General features: G+C 47.0%; 1 protein-coding gene across 2 annotated transcripts; it reads left to right on the top strand.

Moving 5' to 3' along the window:
• The first annotated feature begins 9,962 nt into the window (after positions 1-9,962).
• LOC121532647 lies at positions 9,963-17,620 on the top strand. Of its 2 annotated transcripts, XM_045205249.1 has the most exons (11): positions 9,963-11,347; positions 11,717-11,824; positions 12,744-12,939; positions 13,046-13,096; positions 13,188-13,383; positions 13,482-13,518; positions 13,662-14,631; positions 14,895-14,987; positions 15,149-16,167; positions 16,261-16,372; positions 16,616-17,620. In XM_045205249.1, the coding sequence occupies exons 1-11, from the start codon at positions 11,306-11,308 to the stop codon at positions 16,723-16,725; spliced, it is 2,934 nt and encodes a 977-aa protein (XP_045061184.1). In that variant the 5' UTR covers positions 9,963-11,305; the 3' UTR covers positions 16,726-17,620. The 2 variants fall into 2 exon arrangements, with proteins under 2 accessions (XP_045061184.1, XP_045061185.1); XM_045205250.1 differs by having other exon boundaries at positions 9,963-11,824; positions 15,206-16,167.
• Positions 17,621-19,437: the final 1,817 nt, after the last annotated feature.

The raw sequence follows: 19,437 nt of genomic DNA, 5'->3' as shown, positions 1-19,437 counted from the left end.
TCAGTCTTTCAATCCTTTGTTGACGAGATTTTCCGGGACATGCATGGGCAGGGTGTAGTAGTTTACATCGACGACATCCTGGTGTACTCTTCTACACGAGCCGAGCATGTAGCCCAGGTGCGACGAGTATTGAGAAGACTGTTGGAGCATGACTTGTATGTCAAGGCAGAGAAATGCCTGTTCTTCCAGGAGTCCGTCTCCTTTTTGGGTTATCGGTTGTCCTCGGCTGGTGTGGAGATAGAGGTAGACCGGGTATCGGCCGTGCGTAATTGGCAAACTCCAACCACTGTAAAAGAGGTGCAGCAGTTCTTGGGTTTTGCTAATTACTACCGGAGGTTTATTCGGGGTTTTGGACAGGTTGCAGCTCCCATTACGTCCCTGCTAAAGGTGGGTCCGGTTCGTTTGCTGTGGTCGGCTGAGGCGGACAGGGCATTTATCAAGCTTAAGAACCTGTTCACCTCGGCTCCGGTGCTGGCGCATCCGGATCCCTCTTTACCATTCCAGGTTGAGGTGGACGCGTCCGAGACCGGTATTGGGGCAGTCCTGTCACAGCGGTCCGGCGCGCCACCTAAACTCCGCCCCTGTGCTTTCTACTCGAAGAAGCTCAGCTCGGCGGAGCGCAACTATGATGTTGGGGATAGGGAGTTGTTAGCCGTAGTCCAAGCCCTAAAGGTGTGGAGGCATTGGCTTGAGGGGGCTCAACACCCTTTTCTCATTCTGACTGATCACCGTAACCTGGAGTACATCCGGGCAGCTAGGAGATTGAACCCTCGTCAGGCTAGGTGGAATATGTTCCTAACCCGGTTTGTTTTTAAGATCACATACATCCCTGGGTCCCAGAATGTTAAGGCAGACGCACTGTCCCGGCGATATGACACGGAGGAGAGGTCTAACGAGCCTACTTCCATATTGCCGGAATCTTGTTTGGTGGCTCCGGTAGTATGGGAGGTCGATACGGAAATCGAGCGGGCACTGCGTACCGACCCTACTCCCCCCGCGTGTCCTGTGGGGCGGACGTACGTTCCGCTCGAGGTCCGCGATCGTCTTATTTATTGGGCTCATACATCACCCTCCTCTGGACATCCAGGTATTGGCCGGACCGTGCACTGTCTTAGCATGAAATACTGGTGGCCAACGTTAGCCAGGGATGTGAGGGTTTATGTCTCCTCCTGCTCGGTGTGTGCCCAGTGTAAGGCGCCTAGACATTTGCCCAGGGGTAAGCTACATCCCCTGCCCGTTCCACAACGACCATGGTCCCACCTATCGGTGGATTTCGTAACTGACCTACCCCCCTCCCAGGGGAATACCACCATATTGGTCGTTGTGGATCGGTTTTCCAAGGCCTGTCGTCTCCTTCCCATGCCGGGTCTCCCTACTGCCCTACAAACCGCTGAGGCTCTCTTTACCCATGTGTTCCGGCACTATGGGGTCCCCGAGGATATTGTGTCTGACCGAGGTCCCCAGTTCACTTCCAGAGTTTGGGGAGCGTTCATGGAACGGTTGGGGGTCTCGGTAAGCCTTACCTCGGGGTACCACCCAGAGAGTAATGGGCAGGTGGAACGAGTCAACCAGGATGTGGGTAGGTTTTTGAGGTCCTATTGCCGGGACCGGCCGGAGGAGTGGTCGAGGTTCATCCCCTGGGCAGAGATGGCCCAGAACTCTCTCCGCCACTCCTCCACCAACTTAACACCTTTCCAGTGTGTTTTAGGTTATCAGCCGGTCCTGGCTCCGTGGCACGAGAGCCAGATCGAGGCCCCTGCGGTGGACGAGTGGATTCGGCGCTCGGAAGAGACGTGGGGACGCTGCCCATGTCCATCTGCAGCGTGCCATCCGTCACCAAAAGGCGAGCGCCGACCGTCACCGCAGTGAGGCACCGGTGTACGCACCGGGAGATCGAGTCTGGCTCTCGACTCGAAACCTGCCCCTCCGCCTGCCCTGCCGGAAGCTGGGTCGGCGGTTTGTGGGGCCCCTTCAAAGTCCTGAGAAGATTGAACGAGGTGTGTTACAGATTACAACTGCCTATAGAGTATAAAAATATTAACCCCTCGTTCCATGTGTCTCTTCTCAGGCCGGTGGTAGCTGGCCCACTCCAAGAGGATGAGATAGGAGAGACCCCTCCGCCCCCCTTTGGACATCGAGGGGGCCCCGGCGTACAGAGTCCGGACCATCTTGGACTCGAGACGCCGGATGAGTGGTCTCCAGTATCTCGTGGAGTGGGAGGGGTACGGTCCGGAGGAACGGTGCTGGGTGCCCAGGAGGGACATACTAGATCCATCCCTCCTGACTGAGTTTCACCATGGGCATCCCACGCGCCCGGGTCCGCGTCCTCCTGGCCGTCCCCGAGGCCGGGGTCGGCGCGCGGCTGGGGCGGCGCGTCAAGGGGGGGGTACTGTCACGGTTTCGGCCGAGGCTGCTCCTCCTCCTGGTTCGGGCAGGCTTCGGCGTTCGCCGTCCCCGGAGTACTAGCTGCCACCGCTCTATGTTTCTGTGTGCCATTGCTTTGGTCTGTCTGTCACACCTGTGTTTGTTTTAGTGTTGATTACGTGTCTTATAAGTTCCATGTTGTAATCTAGGGTTTTTGTGTGTTGTTGTCCGTTGCCACGTTGTTATGATACGTTGTTATTTTTCCGTGTCATTTTTCCGTGTTGAAGTGTTTTACGCGTGTGCGTATTGTTCCTCGCCTCTTCTTGTTTTCGAGGTCGGGGCTTGTACACTTGCTTTGGACACTATTAAAAGTCTTGTTGGATTTACCTCTGCTTCCTGCGCTTGACTCCTCCACCACATCCACGACGGCTCATGACAGTAATCATGACAGGCCCATCCACCCCCAGGGACAACACCATACAGACATTCAGGATTCCCCAAAGGACAATCAAGAGGTCCACCTTTAATATTATATAAGGGAGGATAGTCACTTTCAAAATCGTCCAGTTCCAAATCATTAGTTCCCAAAAGCAGATACATCTGGGCTTGGTCATTGTGAATTGGTGCAATAGCAGTGGTTATTATACGGTTAATCAGAGTGCGGGCACAGGGAATACAACAACATCCACACAATGTAAGAATTGATACAAAAACAGCAATAGAAATTAATACAGATGAAATAAGGGTTTTATATTTACCAAAAACATCCATCCAGGAATCCCACATAGAGGTATCAACCCCAGAATGATCTTTCATTTTACCATTAAGAGTCCTCAAACCTTCTAGAGCAATTGTCAAACTTCCATCTGCAGCAGTGTTGTTTGGAGATGAAAGTACAGCACATATATCCAAACAGAACACAAACCCCGTCCCGCTCAGCCAAAAGCTAAAAAAACTCCATAAAATTCACTGTGTGCTCCTCTAAGACCTGTCACCCTTGACCTGCTGAAAACCCTCCAAAATTGAAACAACAAGGCTTTATAAACATCATACTAGGTGTGTTGTTTTCTATTTGAAAAACCCCAATTAAAAAACAACAACCAAACAGCCAGGTCATGAGGACTCCTGATTTCTCTCTTCCCCTTCTGCCTACAGTTTCTTAACTGGTGCCCTTTCCTTGCAGTAACTACACGGTTCCTCACATTCTCTAGCAAAATGTCCCGTTTTGTCACAATTGTAACACTTCCACTCACTCCTATCTGACTTTCTCTCATGATGGATTGCATGTCTCTCTGAGGCTATTACACAATTCAGTTATTTTCCCAACATACTCTCCGTAATCAGCCCATGGCAAAAGTGTCCTCTGGGCATCCCCTGAAACCCACTGCCCTCTAACGGCAGCCCAAACCTTACTATTCCTGTTCTGGGGTGGGTCATTCTTTCTACCGCTCTGGCCACGTCCTCTGTGTTCATGGCCTGTCTGCTAAATGGCATATTATTATTATTACTGTATACATCTAAGGTTGCTGGGGCCCCTTTCATTCCCCGCCAATAGATTAGGTAAGGCTATCAGTGGGTACTGGCCCCCTCCTACTCTCTCTCTCTCACACTGCTTATTTCTCCTTTACACACCTTATGTATCTGTTTTAAGCATGGATTCGAGTTTATCTGCGTCCAGACGTCCCTCAAAACCATACCTCTCCCTCCACCTGGTTATATAATGGAGATTTCTTCTATCCCTGGATTCCATTTTAATTACATCAAGCATTTCTCGTCCCCAGTAAATTCTGGGACCTCTTGTGAGGATTTGCCCCCCCCATGGTTGGTACTGTTAAAAATCCCTTAGCCACCTCTTCTATATTACAAGTCAATTTAACAAGTAATTCAAAATAGCTTCACACAACAACACCTCATAAGGAGTGCCCAGCAGGAGTCCAATTCCTATCAGAAAACATACATACAAACATTCAGACACTCCCAATCTCTCCCAGGGGGAAAAAGTTATCCTTCTCCCTGAGTGAGATTGTTGTTCCCATAAGGGTTTCTTCATTGTGTTGTCAGGATTGGTTCTCGCTGCTCAAATCAGCTCTTACTTCAGACAATGGTCTGGAAGGAGTGGGGGCTGGAGTGCAATGTGTTAGATGGTGCCAGGGTGCTCCTGATTTACCTCTGACCTGGACTGAGTGTGAAGTAACCTCCTTCACTTCGTACGGTCCAGTCCACCTGGGTTCCAGCCACTTTCTTTTGTGGACTTTCACCCTCACCCAGTCTCCCACTTTTACCTTCAGTGGTGGCGTGTTTCCCGACAGCTCCCCCTCTTGGGCCTTCCGCACCTGAGAAGAGAGTGCTGCAGAAAATTCCGTCAATTTCTTCACATAATCAGTCATTTCTATCTGTTGTACATCAAGGGCGGGCATATGACCTCCCTCCCTTGGTGGACCTGGCATTACTCTCCCTGTCATTCGTTGTTCTAAGTATTCATTGAATTTGGGTTTGGTTGGGTTTGGCCCTGCCATCTTGCTTTCTCTATCTTTATACACTTATCCCGTCCCTGGTGTTTTATTTCCAAGGATGTATTATCGGTATCAATACAGACTTATCTCATGTATGACACCCTCGTATATAAAGGGTTAATTTATATAATTTGTAATGCAATTATTATCATACAAATCAGAATTCCAGTCACATATACCAATGCAGTTATTCCTCCACAGCACACAACACGCTTTAATTGTCTCAGCTCTTGTTAAAGAATATGCACAGATCCAATATCAGTCTCCCCAATCCCTGGTTCCTGAAAGCCTAAGTCAAATTCACTCAATTCCACAAATTGGTATTCAGTTTCATAAGTCTCACTATAACTTCCCATCCTCCATTACACGTTTAAGATATAACACAGACACGTTAAAATATAAACACAGCAAAACAAAACTGCCAATTAGAATACAATACCTTAAAAAATGTAGGTTACCAGAGCGTCCTAAAACATAGTCTCAGTTCGACTGCTACCCTTCACACAACCTTATACTTATGTGAAGTCACAGAAGCAACTGGATCCCTATCAAAGGATTTTTTTTTTTTTTTTTTGACAACTCGATCACTAGGAAGGACTTAGTCTCAGCTTAATTGTACCTTTCACACAACCATTTATATGGAACGTTTTAAGTGTGAAATCACAGAGATAACTGGCATCCCCGGGAATTTAGTACCTCTGGTCAATTTCGGTGATTCTCCCCCACCTAATGTCTAGAACTCTGCCACAGTTTAACTTCAACCTCCTCGCAACCTATAGGGTATATTTTATGCGAGACATTTCAGAACAAACTGGGTCCCTTTAGGAATCTAGATTTATGGGTCAAATCTTATCCACCAATGCGTCAATCCGTAGTTTGACACATTCAAATCAAATCAAATCAAATCAAATCAAATTTTATTGGTCACATGCGCCGAATACAACAGGTGCAGACATTACAGTGAAATGCTTACTTACAGCCCTTAACCAACAGTGCATTTATTTTAAACAAAAAAGTAAGAATAAAACAACAACAAAAAAGTGTTGAGAAAAAAAGAGCATAAGTAAAATAAAGTGACAGTAGGGAGGCTATATATACAGTAAAATAAAGTGACAGTAGGGGAGGCTATATATACAGGGGGGTACCGTTGCATAGTCAATGTGCGGGGGCACCGGCTAGTTGAGGTAGTTGAGGTAATATGTACATGTGGGTAGAGTTAAAGTGACTATGCATAAATACTTAACAGAGTAGCAGCAGCGTAAAAAGGATGGGGTGGGGGGGGCAGTGCAAATAGTCCGGGTAGCCATGATTAGCTGTTCAGGAGTCTTATGGCTTGGGGGTAGAAGCTGTTGAGAAGTCTTTTGGACCTAGACTTGGCACTCCGGTACCACTTGCCGTGCGGTAGCAGAGAGAACAGTCTATGACTAGGGTGGCTGGAGTCTTTGACAATTTTGAGGGCCTTCCTCTGACACCGCCTGGTATAGAGGTCCTGGATGGCAGGGAGCTTTGCCCCAGTGATGTACTGGGCCGTACGCACTACCCTCTGTAGTGCCTTGCGGTCAGAGGCCCAGCAGTTGCCATACCAGGCGGTGATGCAACCAGTCAGGATGCTCTCGATGGTGCAGCTGTAGAATTTTTTGAGGATCTGAGGACCCATGCCAAATCTTTTTAGTCTCCTGAGGGGGAATAGGCTTTGTCGTGCCCTCTTCACGACTGTCTTGGTGTGTTTGGACCATGATAGTTCGTTGGTGATGTGGACACCAAGGAACTTGAAGCTCTCAACCTGTTCCACTACAGCCCCGTCGATGAGAATGGGGGCGTGCTCAGTCCTCTTTTTTTTCCTGTAGTCCACAATCATCTCCTTTGTCTTGGTCACGTTGAGGGAGAGGTTGTTGTCCTGGCACCACACGGCCAGATCTCTGACCTCCTCCCTATAGGCTGTCTCATCGTTGTCGGTGATCAGGCCTACCACTGTTGTGTCGTCGGCAAACTTAATGATGGTGTTGGAGTCGTGCCTGGCCATGCAGTCATGGGTGAACAGAGAGTACAGGAGGGGGACTGAGCACGCACCCCTGAGGGGCCCCCGTGTTGAGGATCAGTGTGGCAGATGTGTTGTTACCTACCCTTACCACCTGGGGGCGGCCCGTCAGGAAGTCCAGGATCCAGTTGCAGAGGGAGGTGTTTAGTCCCAGGATCCTTAGCTTAGTGATGAGCTTAGAGGGCACTATGGTGTTGAATGCTGAGCTGTAGTCAATGAATAGCATTCTCACGTAGGTGTTCCTCTTGTCCAGGTGGGAAAGGGCAGTGTGGAGTGCGATAGAGATTGCATCATCTGTGGATCTGTTGGGGCGGTATGCAAATTGGAGTGGGTCTAGGGTTTCTGGGATTATGCTGTTGATGTGAGCCATGACCAGTCTTTCAAAGCACTTCATGGCTACAGACGTCAGTGCTACGGGTCGGTAGTCATTTAGGCAGGTTATCTTAGAGTTCTTGGGCACGGGGACTATGGTGGTCTGCTTGAAACATGTTGGTATTACAGACTCAGTCAGGGACATGTTGAAAATGTCAGTGAAGACACTTGCCAGTTGGTCAGCACATGCTCGGAGTACACGTCCTGGTAATCCGTCTGGCCCTGCGGCCTTGTGAATGTTGACCTGCTTAAAAGTCTTACTCACATCGGCTACGGAGAGCGTGATCACATAGTCGTCCGGAACAGCTGGTGCTCTCATGCATGCTTCAGTGTTGCTTGCCTCGAAGCGAGCATAGAAGTGGTTTAGCTCGTCTGGTAGGCTTGTGTCACTGGGCAGCTCGCGGCTGTGCTTCCCTTTGTAGTCTGTAATAGTTTTCAAGCCCTGCCACATCCGACGAGCGTCAGAGCCAGTGTAGTATGATTCAATCTTAGACCTGTATTGACTCTTTGCCTGTTTGATGGTTCGTCGGAGGTCATAGCGGGATTTCTTATAAGCGTCCGGGTTAGAGTCCCGTTCCTTGAAAGCGGCAGCTCTACCCTTTAGCTCAGTGCGGATGTTTCCTGTAATCCATGGCTTCTGGTTGGGGTATGTACGTACGGTCACTGTGGGGACGACATCATCGATGCACTTATTGATGAAGCCAGTGACTGATGTGGTGTACTCCTCAATGCTGTCTGAAGAATCCCGGAACATGTTCCAGTCTGTGCTAGCAAAACAGTCCTGTAGCTTAGCATCTGCGTCATCTGACCACTTTTTTATTAGCCGAATCACTGGTGCTTCCTGCTTCAGTTTTTGCTTATAAGCAGGAATCAGGAGGATAGAGTTATGGTCAGATTTGCCAAATGGAGGGCGAGGGAGAGCTTTGTATGCGTCTCTGTGTGTGGAGTAAAGGTGGTCTAGAGTTTTTTCCCCTCTGGTTGCACATTTAACATGCTGGTAGAAATTAGGTAGAACGGATTTAAGTTTCCCTGCATTAAAGTCCCCGGCTACTAGGAGCGCTGCATCTGGATGAGCGTTTTCCTGTTGATTAATGGCCTTGTACAACTCATTCAGTGCAATCTTAATGCCAGCATTGGTTTGTGGTGGTAAATAGACAGCTATGAAAAATATAGATGAAAACTCTCTTGGTAAATAGTGTGGTCTACAGCTTATCATAAGATACTCTACCTCAGGCGAGCAAAACCTTGAGACTTCCTTAGTATTTGATTTTGTGCACCAGCTGTTGTTTACAAATATACACAGACCGCCGCCCCTTGTCTTACCAGAGTCTGCCGTTCTGTCCTGCCGATGTAGCGTATAGCCTGCTAGCTGAATGTTGTCATTGTTGTCGTTCAGCCACGACTCCGTGAAACATAAGATATTACAGTTTTTAATGTCCCGTTGGTAGGATAACCGTAATCTTAAATCGTCAATTTTATTCTCAAAAGATTGAACGTTGGCTAATAGGATTGATGGGAGAGGCAGTTTACTCGTCGCCGTCGGATCCTTACAAGGCACCCGGATCTGCGTCCACGATATCTCCGTCTCTTCCTCACGCGAATGACGGGGATCTGGGCCTTGTTGGGTGTCTGTAGAATATCCTTCGCGAACGCCTCGTTGAAGAAAAAGTCTTCGTCCAATACGAGGTGAGTAATCGCTGTCCTGACATCCAGAAGCTCTCTTTGGTTATAAGAGACGATGGCAGAAACATTATGTACAAAATAAATTACAAATAACGCGGAAAAACACACATAATAGTACAATTGGTTAGAGGGCTGTAAAACGGCAGCCATCTTCTTCCGGCGCTGTTCTTCCTTATCTTTATTCCTTATTCCTTTATTCCTTATTCCTTTATTCCTTATTCCTTTATTCCTTATTCCTTTATTCCTTATTCCTTTATTCCTTAGTATAAAACACAGTACCAGATATCTCATGTATGCCTTAATTCATTAGGATGGAAAATTATTTAACAAGTATTCATACTCACACTCAGTACTTCTGATCAAAATTTGGTATTGGTCTATAATACAATATGCAAGATTTCGTTTTAACAGGCTCTGCATACCTTTTTAGAAGAGCGCTCTGATCAGGTTCCTGAGGCAAGACGAATAGTTGATGTCTCCTGGATTTCAGGTCACTCTTCCGTCTGTTTTTAGATCGATGATTTGCTTTTTCCTCTCGCACCAACTCTTTAGATCGAATTAGAAACCATCCTCTGCTACCAATTTGTTGGTGAAACCATAATTAGGAGAGGGAGTACAAACCATCGACGCTAGACAGAGAGGAATTTGCTTAAGCAAAAAGGCAGTTTATTAAACACAGAGATATCTGTTACTGTTAGCTACATGCATGGGATCCTGCTAATTAACATGCATGGACCCAATCAATTGCCTCTTATGGAGACAGTTGAGAAGGATGATGAAAAAGAGTTTACAGCATTACTTTATACAATGTAACATAAAGGAAGGGGTCCTTCTTCTAGTCCCTGATTGGTTCCCGAGGCGTAGGAGGCGGGTCTGCTCTGTCCAGAGTAGAAGCCCCATTGGTGCACGGCAGAATCCTCTGCCCTTGGCACCCGACCAGTAGAAGGGGGGGGGGGTCGAGAATGAGTGTGCGTCCACAGTGAGATGTCTGTGTGTGTCCAGGGAACTCGTGAGGAGTATCTGTTGGTTTATGGCCGGAGGTGGGGGTGTTGTCCTATTATCGCATTCCTAGGCCATCTAGTGAGAAGATAAGGTGTTCTCCTCTGTGCTTTGTTCTCTGACCTGGAACAGCATTTATTGAAAACAGGCTCCAAATGGGTCTTGCACAACATTTTAGTCAGACCAATCTATAACAAATTATATTTACTACGACAGTATTAATTGAACACTTTCCAAGTTACAACTTTCTGAGCCAGTATTTTCATGAATTGAGGATAGTTAGCTATTAGCTAACTAAGCGACACCTACGCCACTTTCCCCAATCCTCTGAATGCTTGTGAAGAGCTCATGTGCAGCGCCATGGACGTTCCGGTCCCACGGTCAGTCCAGGACTTGACAAGTACGGTTCTCAACCTCTCTCCGTCTCCTCTTTCCCTTGGCATCTATAGCTGACGCTCGGTCCTGTCTCAACTGATTTAGTCTGTCTGCAGGCTAGCCTAGCGCGAGAACTACTACTACGAGAGCGTGTGAAGCAACCAATAGAGCGAGCGGACCCCTCTGCTGGCCGAAACATGCACAAAACCTCTTGACAATTATGTGGTCTTATTTATATACATAATTGGAGATAGACAACCCTTCTGCCTAGGAAGACTAATAAATAAATGATTGCAAAATGTAAAAAGACCATATATCTTACACCATTGTCATTGTCAAGCCAAATATTATCGTTTGTTTGACAACACTGGTATGAAAAAATATATGCTTTGATTTGTCAATATTAGTATCCCCAGTAGCTATATGAATAGAGTTATACTAACTAACTCTATCAAAAGTCTAGAAGTGAGTGTGCGGAGTGCAGACTGATGATGACCACCGGCTCCACGCTTCGATTCATGGCTCTTTCAGTTCTTGCCACCAGAGGGCAACATTGATACATAAAACCCCACTGAATCGAAGTGAATTGGGTTACATTACATTTTAAACTTTTTAGAGATTTCATATGTGATCAGAACATGTATTAATCTCTCGGCGTGGTCGCTGTGCGCTGTTGTAGTTGACATAATCGTGTATGACGTATTATATGAGCCTATGACGTAAACGCAGTCAAGAAATTATTAAGTTGATTGGCTCAGTTGAGTTGATAGTTTGCGTAGGACAGTCATCCTCATGTTCAAAGACATTACTTTGCCTGGACAAGAAATTCTGTGTAACTGTATGTACAGCTAAATTTACCAGGATTTTATTGAAAATGTTAGAAAATTGAAGATAAAAATGTATTTGTTTATAATTTTTCTATCATGGTACAGGTCCAATCTGAAGGATGTTTTAAAATAAAATGGGTAAAAGTCATAAACGGTTGAGGAGAGTTTGTCTAAAGGTAAGTCTCATATAAGAAAATAAAAAAAGTGATCTGTGTGTCTCTGTAATGGGGAAATATTTTTAGTATTACAGCCATATGCTAGGGGTTTTAAAACCTCTCCTTGAGGACCCCCAGACGTTCCACTGTATTCCACAGCTAGCACACCTAATTCAACTTGTCAACTAATCATTAAGCCCTTGAATAGGTGAATCAGGTTTGCTTGTTTAGGGCTACAACAAAATTGTGAAATGTCTGGGGTTCCCCAAGGAGAGGGTTGAAAACCACTGGCCTATGCAAAAACAGACTGATATGCTTTATGTTTGGAAAAGTGGGCATAAAAATGGAGGGCTCAAGTGTAATTTATTTCATTACATTCCTCTACCCCAGGCTGGGACCCTCCAAGTTAGTGCTGGAGAACAGGTGCTTCAGACAGATGACCATAATGGACCAAGGCTGCCAGCACTGGTGGACTGCCCCAAGAACAGCCCCCTAAAGGTTAGAAACGGCTTTGAGTTCTGTTGCAAAACGCTTTGAACAGTTCAGAGTGAAATACGTATCAGTTCAATTGGAAAACGTTCAAAACGTTTTGTAACGTTAGCCATGCTGAATGTACTCCAGGCAAACCTCTCAGAGCAGACTGGTTGGCTCTAAGCCACACCCACTTCAATTGTGATTAGGCTTTTAATGTGATTAAGCCCTGCCCACTTCCAATTTTGGTCCCCTCTTCGAATCAAATCCCGAGTGCCTGCCACATCCGTTTTGATTGGTTCTTGGTCAGAAATGCTATGCCTTAATTGGACATCCATTTTTATTGGTTCGTTGGTCAAGTGGATAGTGCTGTCATTCATATGCTAATGATGTATAGGGCTAAACCACGCTTGTCCATTTTTGGTCACCCCTAATCTGAGCTCCGCCCACATCCATTTTGATTGGCATCTTGGTAGGGGATGGGCAGGTTGTATACTGGGCCATGTTCAGTGGCAAAACGTTGTTGAACATTGCCGATACAAATGCCATGACTAGAGCTTACGTGATTCCTTATTCTACATGTTTAAGAGGCATGTTTGTTCATTATAGCGTAATTCTATCTGAATGTTGCTAAACGTTGTCTTGCTGAACATGCCCCTGGTTGTATAAGGACGTTTTGTTTTGAAATCTTTGCCTGGTTGTAACTGAGAGTTGGTTGTAATGTAAGTTATATGACGTGTTCTCAACCAGTTTTTTTTTTACAATGAGATAATGATGCATGGGTCACTTACTGTACTAGTTAGAACCAATAGCATTCAAATTCTGATTCTTATTCTAATTCTAAAGTTAGCCCTTATGTGACATGTCACTCAGTACCGTCATGTCTATGGTGAAAGAGATGGTTTCTATGGTGATACGATTTTGCTAATATTGTTGTTTATCTCAGAACTTCGTGCCGAAGCCCCCACGAGGCCCCAGGCTGAGCGATCAGGCCAAGATGGCCAAGGTCGAAAAGAACGCCAGAGAGGCCGTGGAGTCCAGAAAGGACAGAGAGGCCAAGGCAGCGGCGAAAAAACCAAGCCACCAAGTAGTTGGTGTGTTGGCGCTGCCTCCACCTCTTCTATCTCCAACAACCAGTTACAGTGAGTATTGATCACCACTTCCAAAATACTTGGATTTATTGATAGAATTCTTAAAGGATATATGGTGGAAGGATCAACTAATGGCTCGACTCTCCTCTTTCTTTAGGTGTCCTGCCAGCTATCAAGAACACTAAAGTGACGAAGGTGGAGACAACAGGTGGGTGTTGGTGACACAGTGGTTATTCAATAGAATCGTTGCCATGGTTACGAGCTTGTTCAGCGGTAATTCTGATTCTCTTCTCTTTCAGTGCCACCAGGCCCCATGACACCTGAGGATGAGGTGAGAATGAACTCCTCTCCATCTGTTGATGACCCCCTTACCCCAGAGACCCCAGAGAGTGATGTCACCTCCGATGCCACTTCTCTGGCGGACACACCCCGTGAGATGACACCTGAGAACGTAGAGGAGGCGTCTTCTCTAGAGGACTTCCTGAAGTCTCACCCGTGAGTTCTGCTCTGAACCGTGTTATGTGCAGTAGAAAAAATTGAATCTAGTTGCCAGTCTACTAACCAATGATTCCTGGTGTTTGTTTGTTTTCCAGTCAGAGAAAGCGCATCAGGAAGTTCCTCAAACAAATGGTAAGTCCCCCATTTTTTCTTCTTTACCCCATTTCTACTTCTTTACCGACTAATCATGCTAACAACAACAAAAACGTGTAACTTAAAGACTAAGAGGAAATGCTGTCATTTAAAAATGGCTGTTTTCCGTATTTCTTTCTAAGAATGTGACCATAGAGGACCTGGAGGACATGTCCTATGCGTTCCTCCTGCCAGCGATAGCTCTGCTCAGGATCTCCAGTCCAGAATCATCCAACTGCTCCTTCCGGGGGTCAGGGGTGCTGAAGATCGTCTCGGAGACGTTCCACCGGCGGAGCTCTGAGCCAAAGGGGAGGCTCAGGGGCGGGCAGCCCCCCACGCCCAATTCTGAGACAGACAAGGAGCTTCAGGGTACAGCAGACATGGTTGTGAGTAATATCCTGAGGAATGCCCAGGAGGACCTCTTCTCCTCTGGTATGAATGACCTGGAGACCACCAATCCAGGCATCGCTCTGACCGAAGAGAGGCTCTCCAGTATCTTCTCAGAGCTGTTTAGGGACGCCTGTGAGAGTGCCCAGGAGGCCGCCAGACGGATCCACCACACGAGGTCCGGAAGAGGCAACAAAAGCCGGAGTGGGAGTTGCTCTGGGTCATCACAGGGATCGAGCCGGTCCAACATGCCAGAGCTGGTAGAGTGTGTGGATGCTCAGCCACTATCTCTGGAACATCCAAATGTGTCCTGCTCCAACAGAAGCTCTGGGTCCTCACAGGGATCGAGACGGTTCGACCTCTGTCATCAGGCAGTGGAGATGGAGAGGGTTTATCTCCAGAGAGACACACCCCACTCCAGTGTCAGTGTGAGAGAACTGGGGTCAGTGAGGAGGGCCAAGAGAAGGGATGTCCATAAAGCCCTCAGTGAGGGGTCCCTCAATGTCTTTGCCCTGTTCAGGGAGAGGGCAGGGGAGATTTGGCAGACCAGCACATGGGACATGGAGCAGACCCAGCCTCCCAGCACCCCCACATCCAGCGAGGAGGATTTGTGGGACAGCGACTCCAGCTTGTCTCATGGGGTTGGGGAGGAGGAGAGGGGCAGCTCCCTGATCCTGACCCCCCAGGCCTCCACCTCACTCTCTGATCAAGACAAGAGAGCACTAGGTTAGTTGTGATGCAGTCTTGTCTCCTTTTGCTCCCTTGTTATTATTGTTATTGCCATTTACAATGTGACCAAGATGTTTTGGGGTGGGGGTGCTGTCGATGGGGGGAGGGAGTCTTTTTCTCCGCTCTGCTGACAAGTCATTTTCTCCGCTCATACAGGAGTCATAAAGGCCTAGTTCACTAATTTTGTGAAGAAAATCATCTATAAAAAATAATAATGATATATCTATATATACATTTTAAATAAATGTTGATTTGACTAGAGGACGTCTGCCAGATCCTGACCGCCTTGGTGGAAAAGAGGCTGAACAGGACCTGCAACGACAATTACAGGGCCAGTGTCATCATCCAGAAAGGTCCATTTATAACCTGTTTTACCAATATGACCAGTATTAACCCTGTTATAACCAGTGTAATAACCAATGTATTATCATTATAGTAAATGTACTAGATACTGCATAGTGCTATACATGGATGTGGCTTTGAATAAGTTCAGAGTATTAGTGTGTTTTCTTAGGATTGGATTCTGGTGCCAGGGACAGGTTCCCTTACATTCAGTGTCCTTCTTCATCAGAGGAAGAAGAGGAGTTGGTCACGAGTGTCATGACTGTCTTACACTCAGAGCCCTCCACCTCAACCAAGGCAGCACGGGCAGCTCCTGCACAGACCCTGAAGTTCAACCCCTGTCTGGATGAAGATGAGGTGGTCCCCAGCACCTCCATGGGTGCGGGATTCCTGACGACCACTCAGGCAGCATGGGCAGCTCCTGCCCAGACCTTGGAAGAAGAGGTCGGGGGAGCTGATGTCTCTGAGGTGAGTACCAGCTCCCTGACCCCCACCGAGGCCAGGCAGGGCCTCCTGGGGAAGATTCCCTCTCTCCTTCCGGGTGAGATCCTCATCGAGGAGGACATCTCCTTTCGCAGCACTCCCAGGAACACCGTCATGAGCCCCCAGACCCTGAAGCTTATCCTCCAGGGCATCATGCGCCGACTGGAGGCCTCAGAGTTCCCCCAGGCCATGATGGCCAACGACCCCTTCAGGCTGATGAAGAATCTCTTTGTGGAGGTCCAGCATGCCCTGAAGTATGCTGACATCTCTGTCCTCTTCAGCCTGGAGGAGAGCATCCAATTTAGGGGGGAAGATGCAATGAAGGCCATCGTGAAGGCTGCGGCTAAAAGGTTGTCCCTGCGTTCGGATTCCAACCGGCGTGCCGCACGCTATGGTGGCGAGGTAGCCGTCTGTTGCATGGCAGATACCATCGCGCACGTCATAGGCGACTACGCCCAGGACTGGAGTTCTGACGGCCATTTTGGAGCGAGGAGGAGCCTTGGTAGTGGGAGGTCACGCTCCTCTTCAAGCTCCTCAAAGAGTGACATCACCCTCACAGAGGAACTCTTGGCCCAGGGGGAAACCCTGGAAGAGGACCAAGAGGAGGTGGCTGCGATCGACGACAACGAGAAATGTGACTCTGCTAGCTTGGAGAAGGCCAGCAGCAGCTCCCTCTCCGCAGACCTTGTGGACAGCACCTCCACACAGGTAAGGAGTCTATCATTAACCAGTATGTTGTTTAGTTATTGGGGCTGTTTGATTGTGAGGCACCAACTCATATCTGTTTCTCTCTCTACTAAGAAGACAGTGAAGGACGAGGCTGTGAAGGAAGGAGTGAGGAAGTCAGGAGAGGGGAAGCGAGGTCGCAAGAAGACCCTGAAGAAGAACAAGGTGTCTCCCCTTGGCACTGATGGTAAGTCCTCCCTTCTGTCAGTCCACATGTCTATTTGTCTTCAACAAAATTATATTATTTCACCACATTGTAATGTTAGGGGAAGAGACTATGATGAAGTTATCAGGGTCTTATTCATTAAACGGAAGTAACAGGGAGGAACTTCCTTGAACAAAAAAAAAGGTGTTTTTGTTTTCCATTGCAAAAGTTTTTTTTACGGTTTGTCCTAATGATGTCATGCCATGTTCTCTGTCACCTGTTCAGATACCGTGGCTGATGAGCCGGGGGGAAAACGATCTCTCCTCCTGAGGATTACAGCTGCCCTGGCAAAACTATTTTGCTTCCCCTGCAAAAAGAGAAGCGGCAAAAAGTAGTTGTGTGGGTATACCCACTTAGAGCACTTCAGTGCACTTGCCTCCTCTCCACAAACCCAGAGTCAACTCACAACCCATTTCATGATTCCAACCATACCCCCACGCTATTGTGGCGAGGGAGCCATCTGTTACATGGCAGACACCATCGCACACGTCATAGATGACCATGCTGAAGATTGGAGCTCTGACGGCCATTTTGGAGCCAGGAGGTAGTAGTGACATCACCCTCACCAAGGAGCTCTTGGCTGAATGGGCCAAGGAAGCGGACCAAGACGACGTGGCTGATGATGAAACTGGCATGACAATACCCCCCCCAAATAACAAACCATTACAAACCATGATGATTCCTCCCATAGCCCGGCCCGGACCTATTTAATTCAATAAACATGTACTTGCATCTATTTTGAACCTCTTTTTTTGTTTTTAACAGGCCTACTGTAGACTACAAATTATTAAGTGCAAATTGATGTGTGTACTGCATCAATATTATGAGTTCACTGTGCCAGTCATTATGAGTTCACTATGCCAGTCATTATAGTTAATCTAGGCTTTAACACTCTTAACTGTATTGGTATTGACACAATACGAGTTACATTTGAGTATTTTCTAAATTTGTGTTTCTGAGGGAATACATCTGCAATATACTGCTAATAATGTTAATCGAGAGGGAAAAATACTTCTGGAAATGTACAAAAAAGAATAGATCATATTCTTGCCTTTGACAGTTTAGATCATTCAAATGTAATAGCTTCAGGGTTGTGGAGGTCATAGTCTCTTATGACGGCTACCAAAGTCCATCCTGCTTTCACCACTCGCTCACACTAGTCCAATATCTTAACCTCTCCCTCAGTGGCGGCTCCTGAAAAAATTCTCAGGAGGGGCAATTTTTCTGATGATTTAGGTGACCTACACACATTTAAAAAAAGATATGTCCAGCAACAACATGAAGACAGGGGCAGCATATAAGTCAATACCAGAAGCATTTATTGACTGATCTGGGGAGATGGATTCCAGTTTCTGTGACAGATTATAAATAATCTCTGATGCCTTTGTTATATTAGCTTTTGGTTGAATGTACTGTCGTAGTAAATATATAATGTTATAGCTTGGTCTGACTAAAATCTTGTGCATGACCCATTTTGTGTTGGGCGTTTGTTTTCAATCAATGCTGTTCCTATCCTATAACAATGGACAAAAGAGTCCTATCTTGTCAGCCTTGTCAGCAGGTGGCCAAGGACAACACCCACGCCATAGGTCTCTCAGTTCTTCCAACTCACGAGTTCTTGCTCTGAGGACACACACACACACACACACACACACACACATCATCACTGATAACACACACACACACACACATCATCACTGTTAAACACACACACACACACACACACACACAAAAATCCCCTCTCTTTAGGCTGAACATTTGAAGACAGAGAACCCGACTCAGAGCCAATGCAACAGTGGAGGGGACCTCGCCCAACTCATCAGGACCAATCAGAAGATCAGAACTACTAGATTCAACCTACATCATTTATTGTATAAAATGTCTGCACAATGTTTTCGGGGCTCTCTTCAGATAGCTCCCTAAGAGTTTGACGAACGGGTCCGTGCACGCGATTCCAGATATCTTTACCTCTGAATAAACTGCCTTTATTATACCATATCCACCCTGTCCAAAGTCTCTACTTGGTCTCAGTTCTCCAGTAAACTTGTGATTATCAACAGTACACAACGGTAACAAACAATTGGGGGAACTCACGGGGCAGATAGTAAGGTCGCAGTGACACAGAAAGCAGTTCAATGTCGGGGTACAGAGTCGCTCTCTTACCAGGATCGCGGTCCGCTCTGACCAGGGTGAAGCCGGCCGGCTCCACTTCTCTGTCCGGGACTCTGTCATCCAGCCAAGTCTCCCAGCTGTATTGGATTCCGCTGCCAGCAGCGTTTTCATTATTTAGTCCGTTCGTAGCGGGTATGTACACGATCAACAAGATCAGTCCAAAACCAACCACTGGAAATCCATGGTTGGCAGAATGTTTGTAAACTAAGTCTACAAATTAAAAACATAAAATAACGCCACACTGCAGGTCGCAACAGAGACGCTGCTAGCCGCCATTTTCTTAGTTACGTTCATGGTTACGTCACGTATGACGAAAGCGCGTAAGTGCAAGCCCACAGACACCCATAGAGAATGTATTGAAAGCTTTGAAATTTGAAAAAAATAGATTTTACATGACAGGCTATGAGAGACTTCTGGGCGATTTTCAACTTGACTGAAATCGCCCCAAAAACGGGCGGGGCCATTTGAAGCACGACTTTAGCCTGATTTGACATTTAGTGGCAGTCAGATCAGATTACAACACTGATAACTACAGTTGCCGTGATATAATTGATTAGAAAAAAATCCCTTCCTTTTCCCGTTTGGCAGTGCGTCGCCCATATCGCCCTATTGAACAGGCCATCCCTGCTCTCCCTACCGGAACCTAATCGAGTAGCTGGCCCGGCACTCACGCAAGATTTGGTTCTGGGTTGCAGAGATTATGGAGGTCAAAACAAGGTCTATGGCTGCGTTTACACAGGCAGCCCAATTCTGATATTTTCCACTAATTGGTATTTTGACCAATCAGATCAGCTCTTTTTCCAAGAATTGGGCAAACGATCATAATTGGACTGCCTGTGCAAACACAGCCTGTCATGCAGGACCTGACCAGGAAA

This window comes from Coregonus clupeaformis, chromosome 20, assembly GCF_020615455.1.
Source record: "Coregonus clupeaformis isolate EN_2021a chromosome 20, ASM2061545v1, whole genome shotgun sequence".
Classification (NCBI taxonomy): Eukaryota; Metazoa; Chordata; class Actinopteri; order Salmoniformes; family Salmonidae; genus Coregonus; species Coregonus clupeaformis.
Note: the sequence above shows the minus strand (reverse complement) of the source record. Positions and strands in the feature narration are given on the sequence as shown.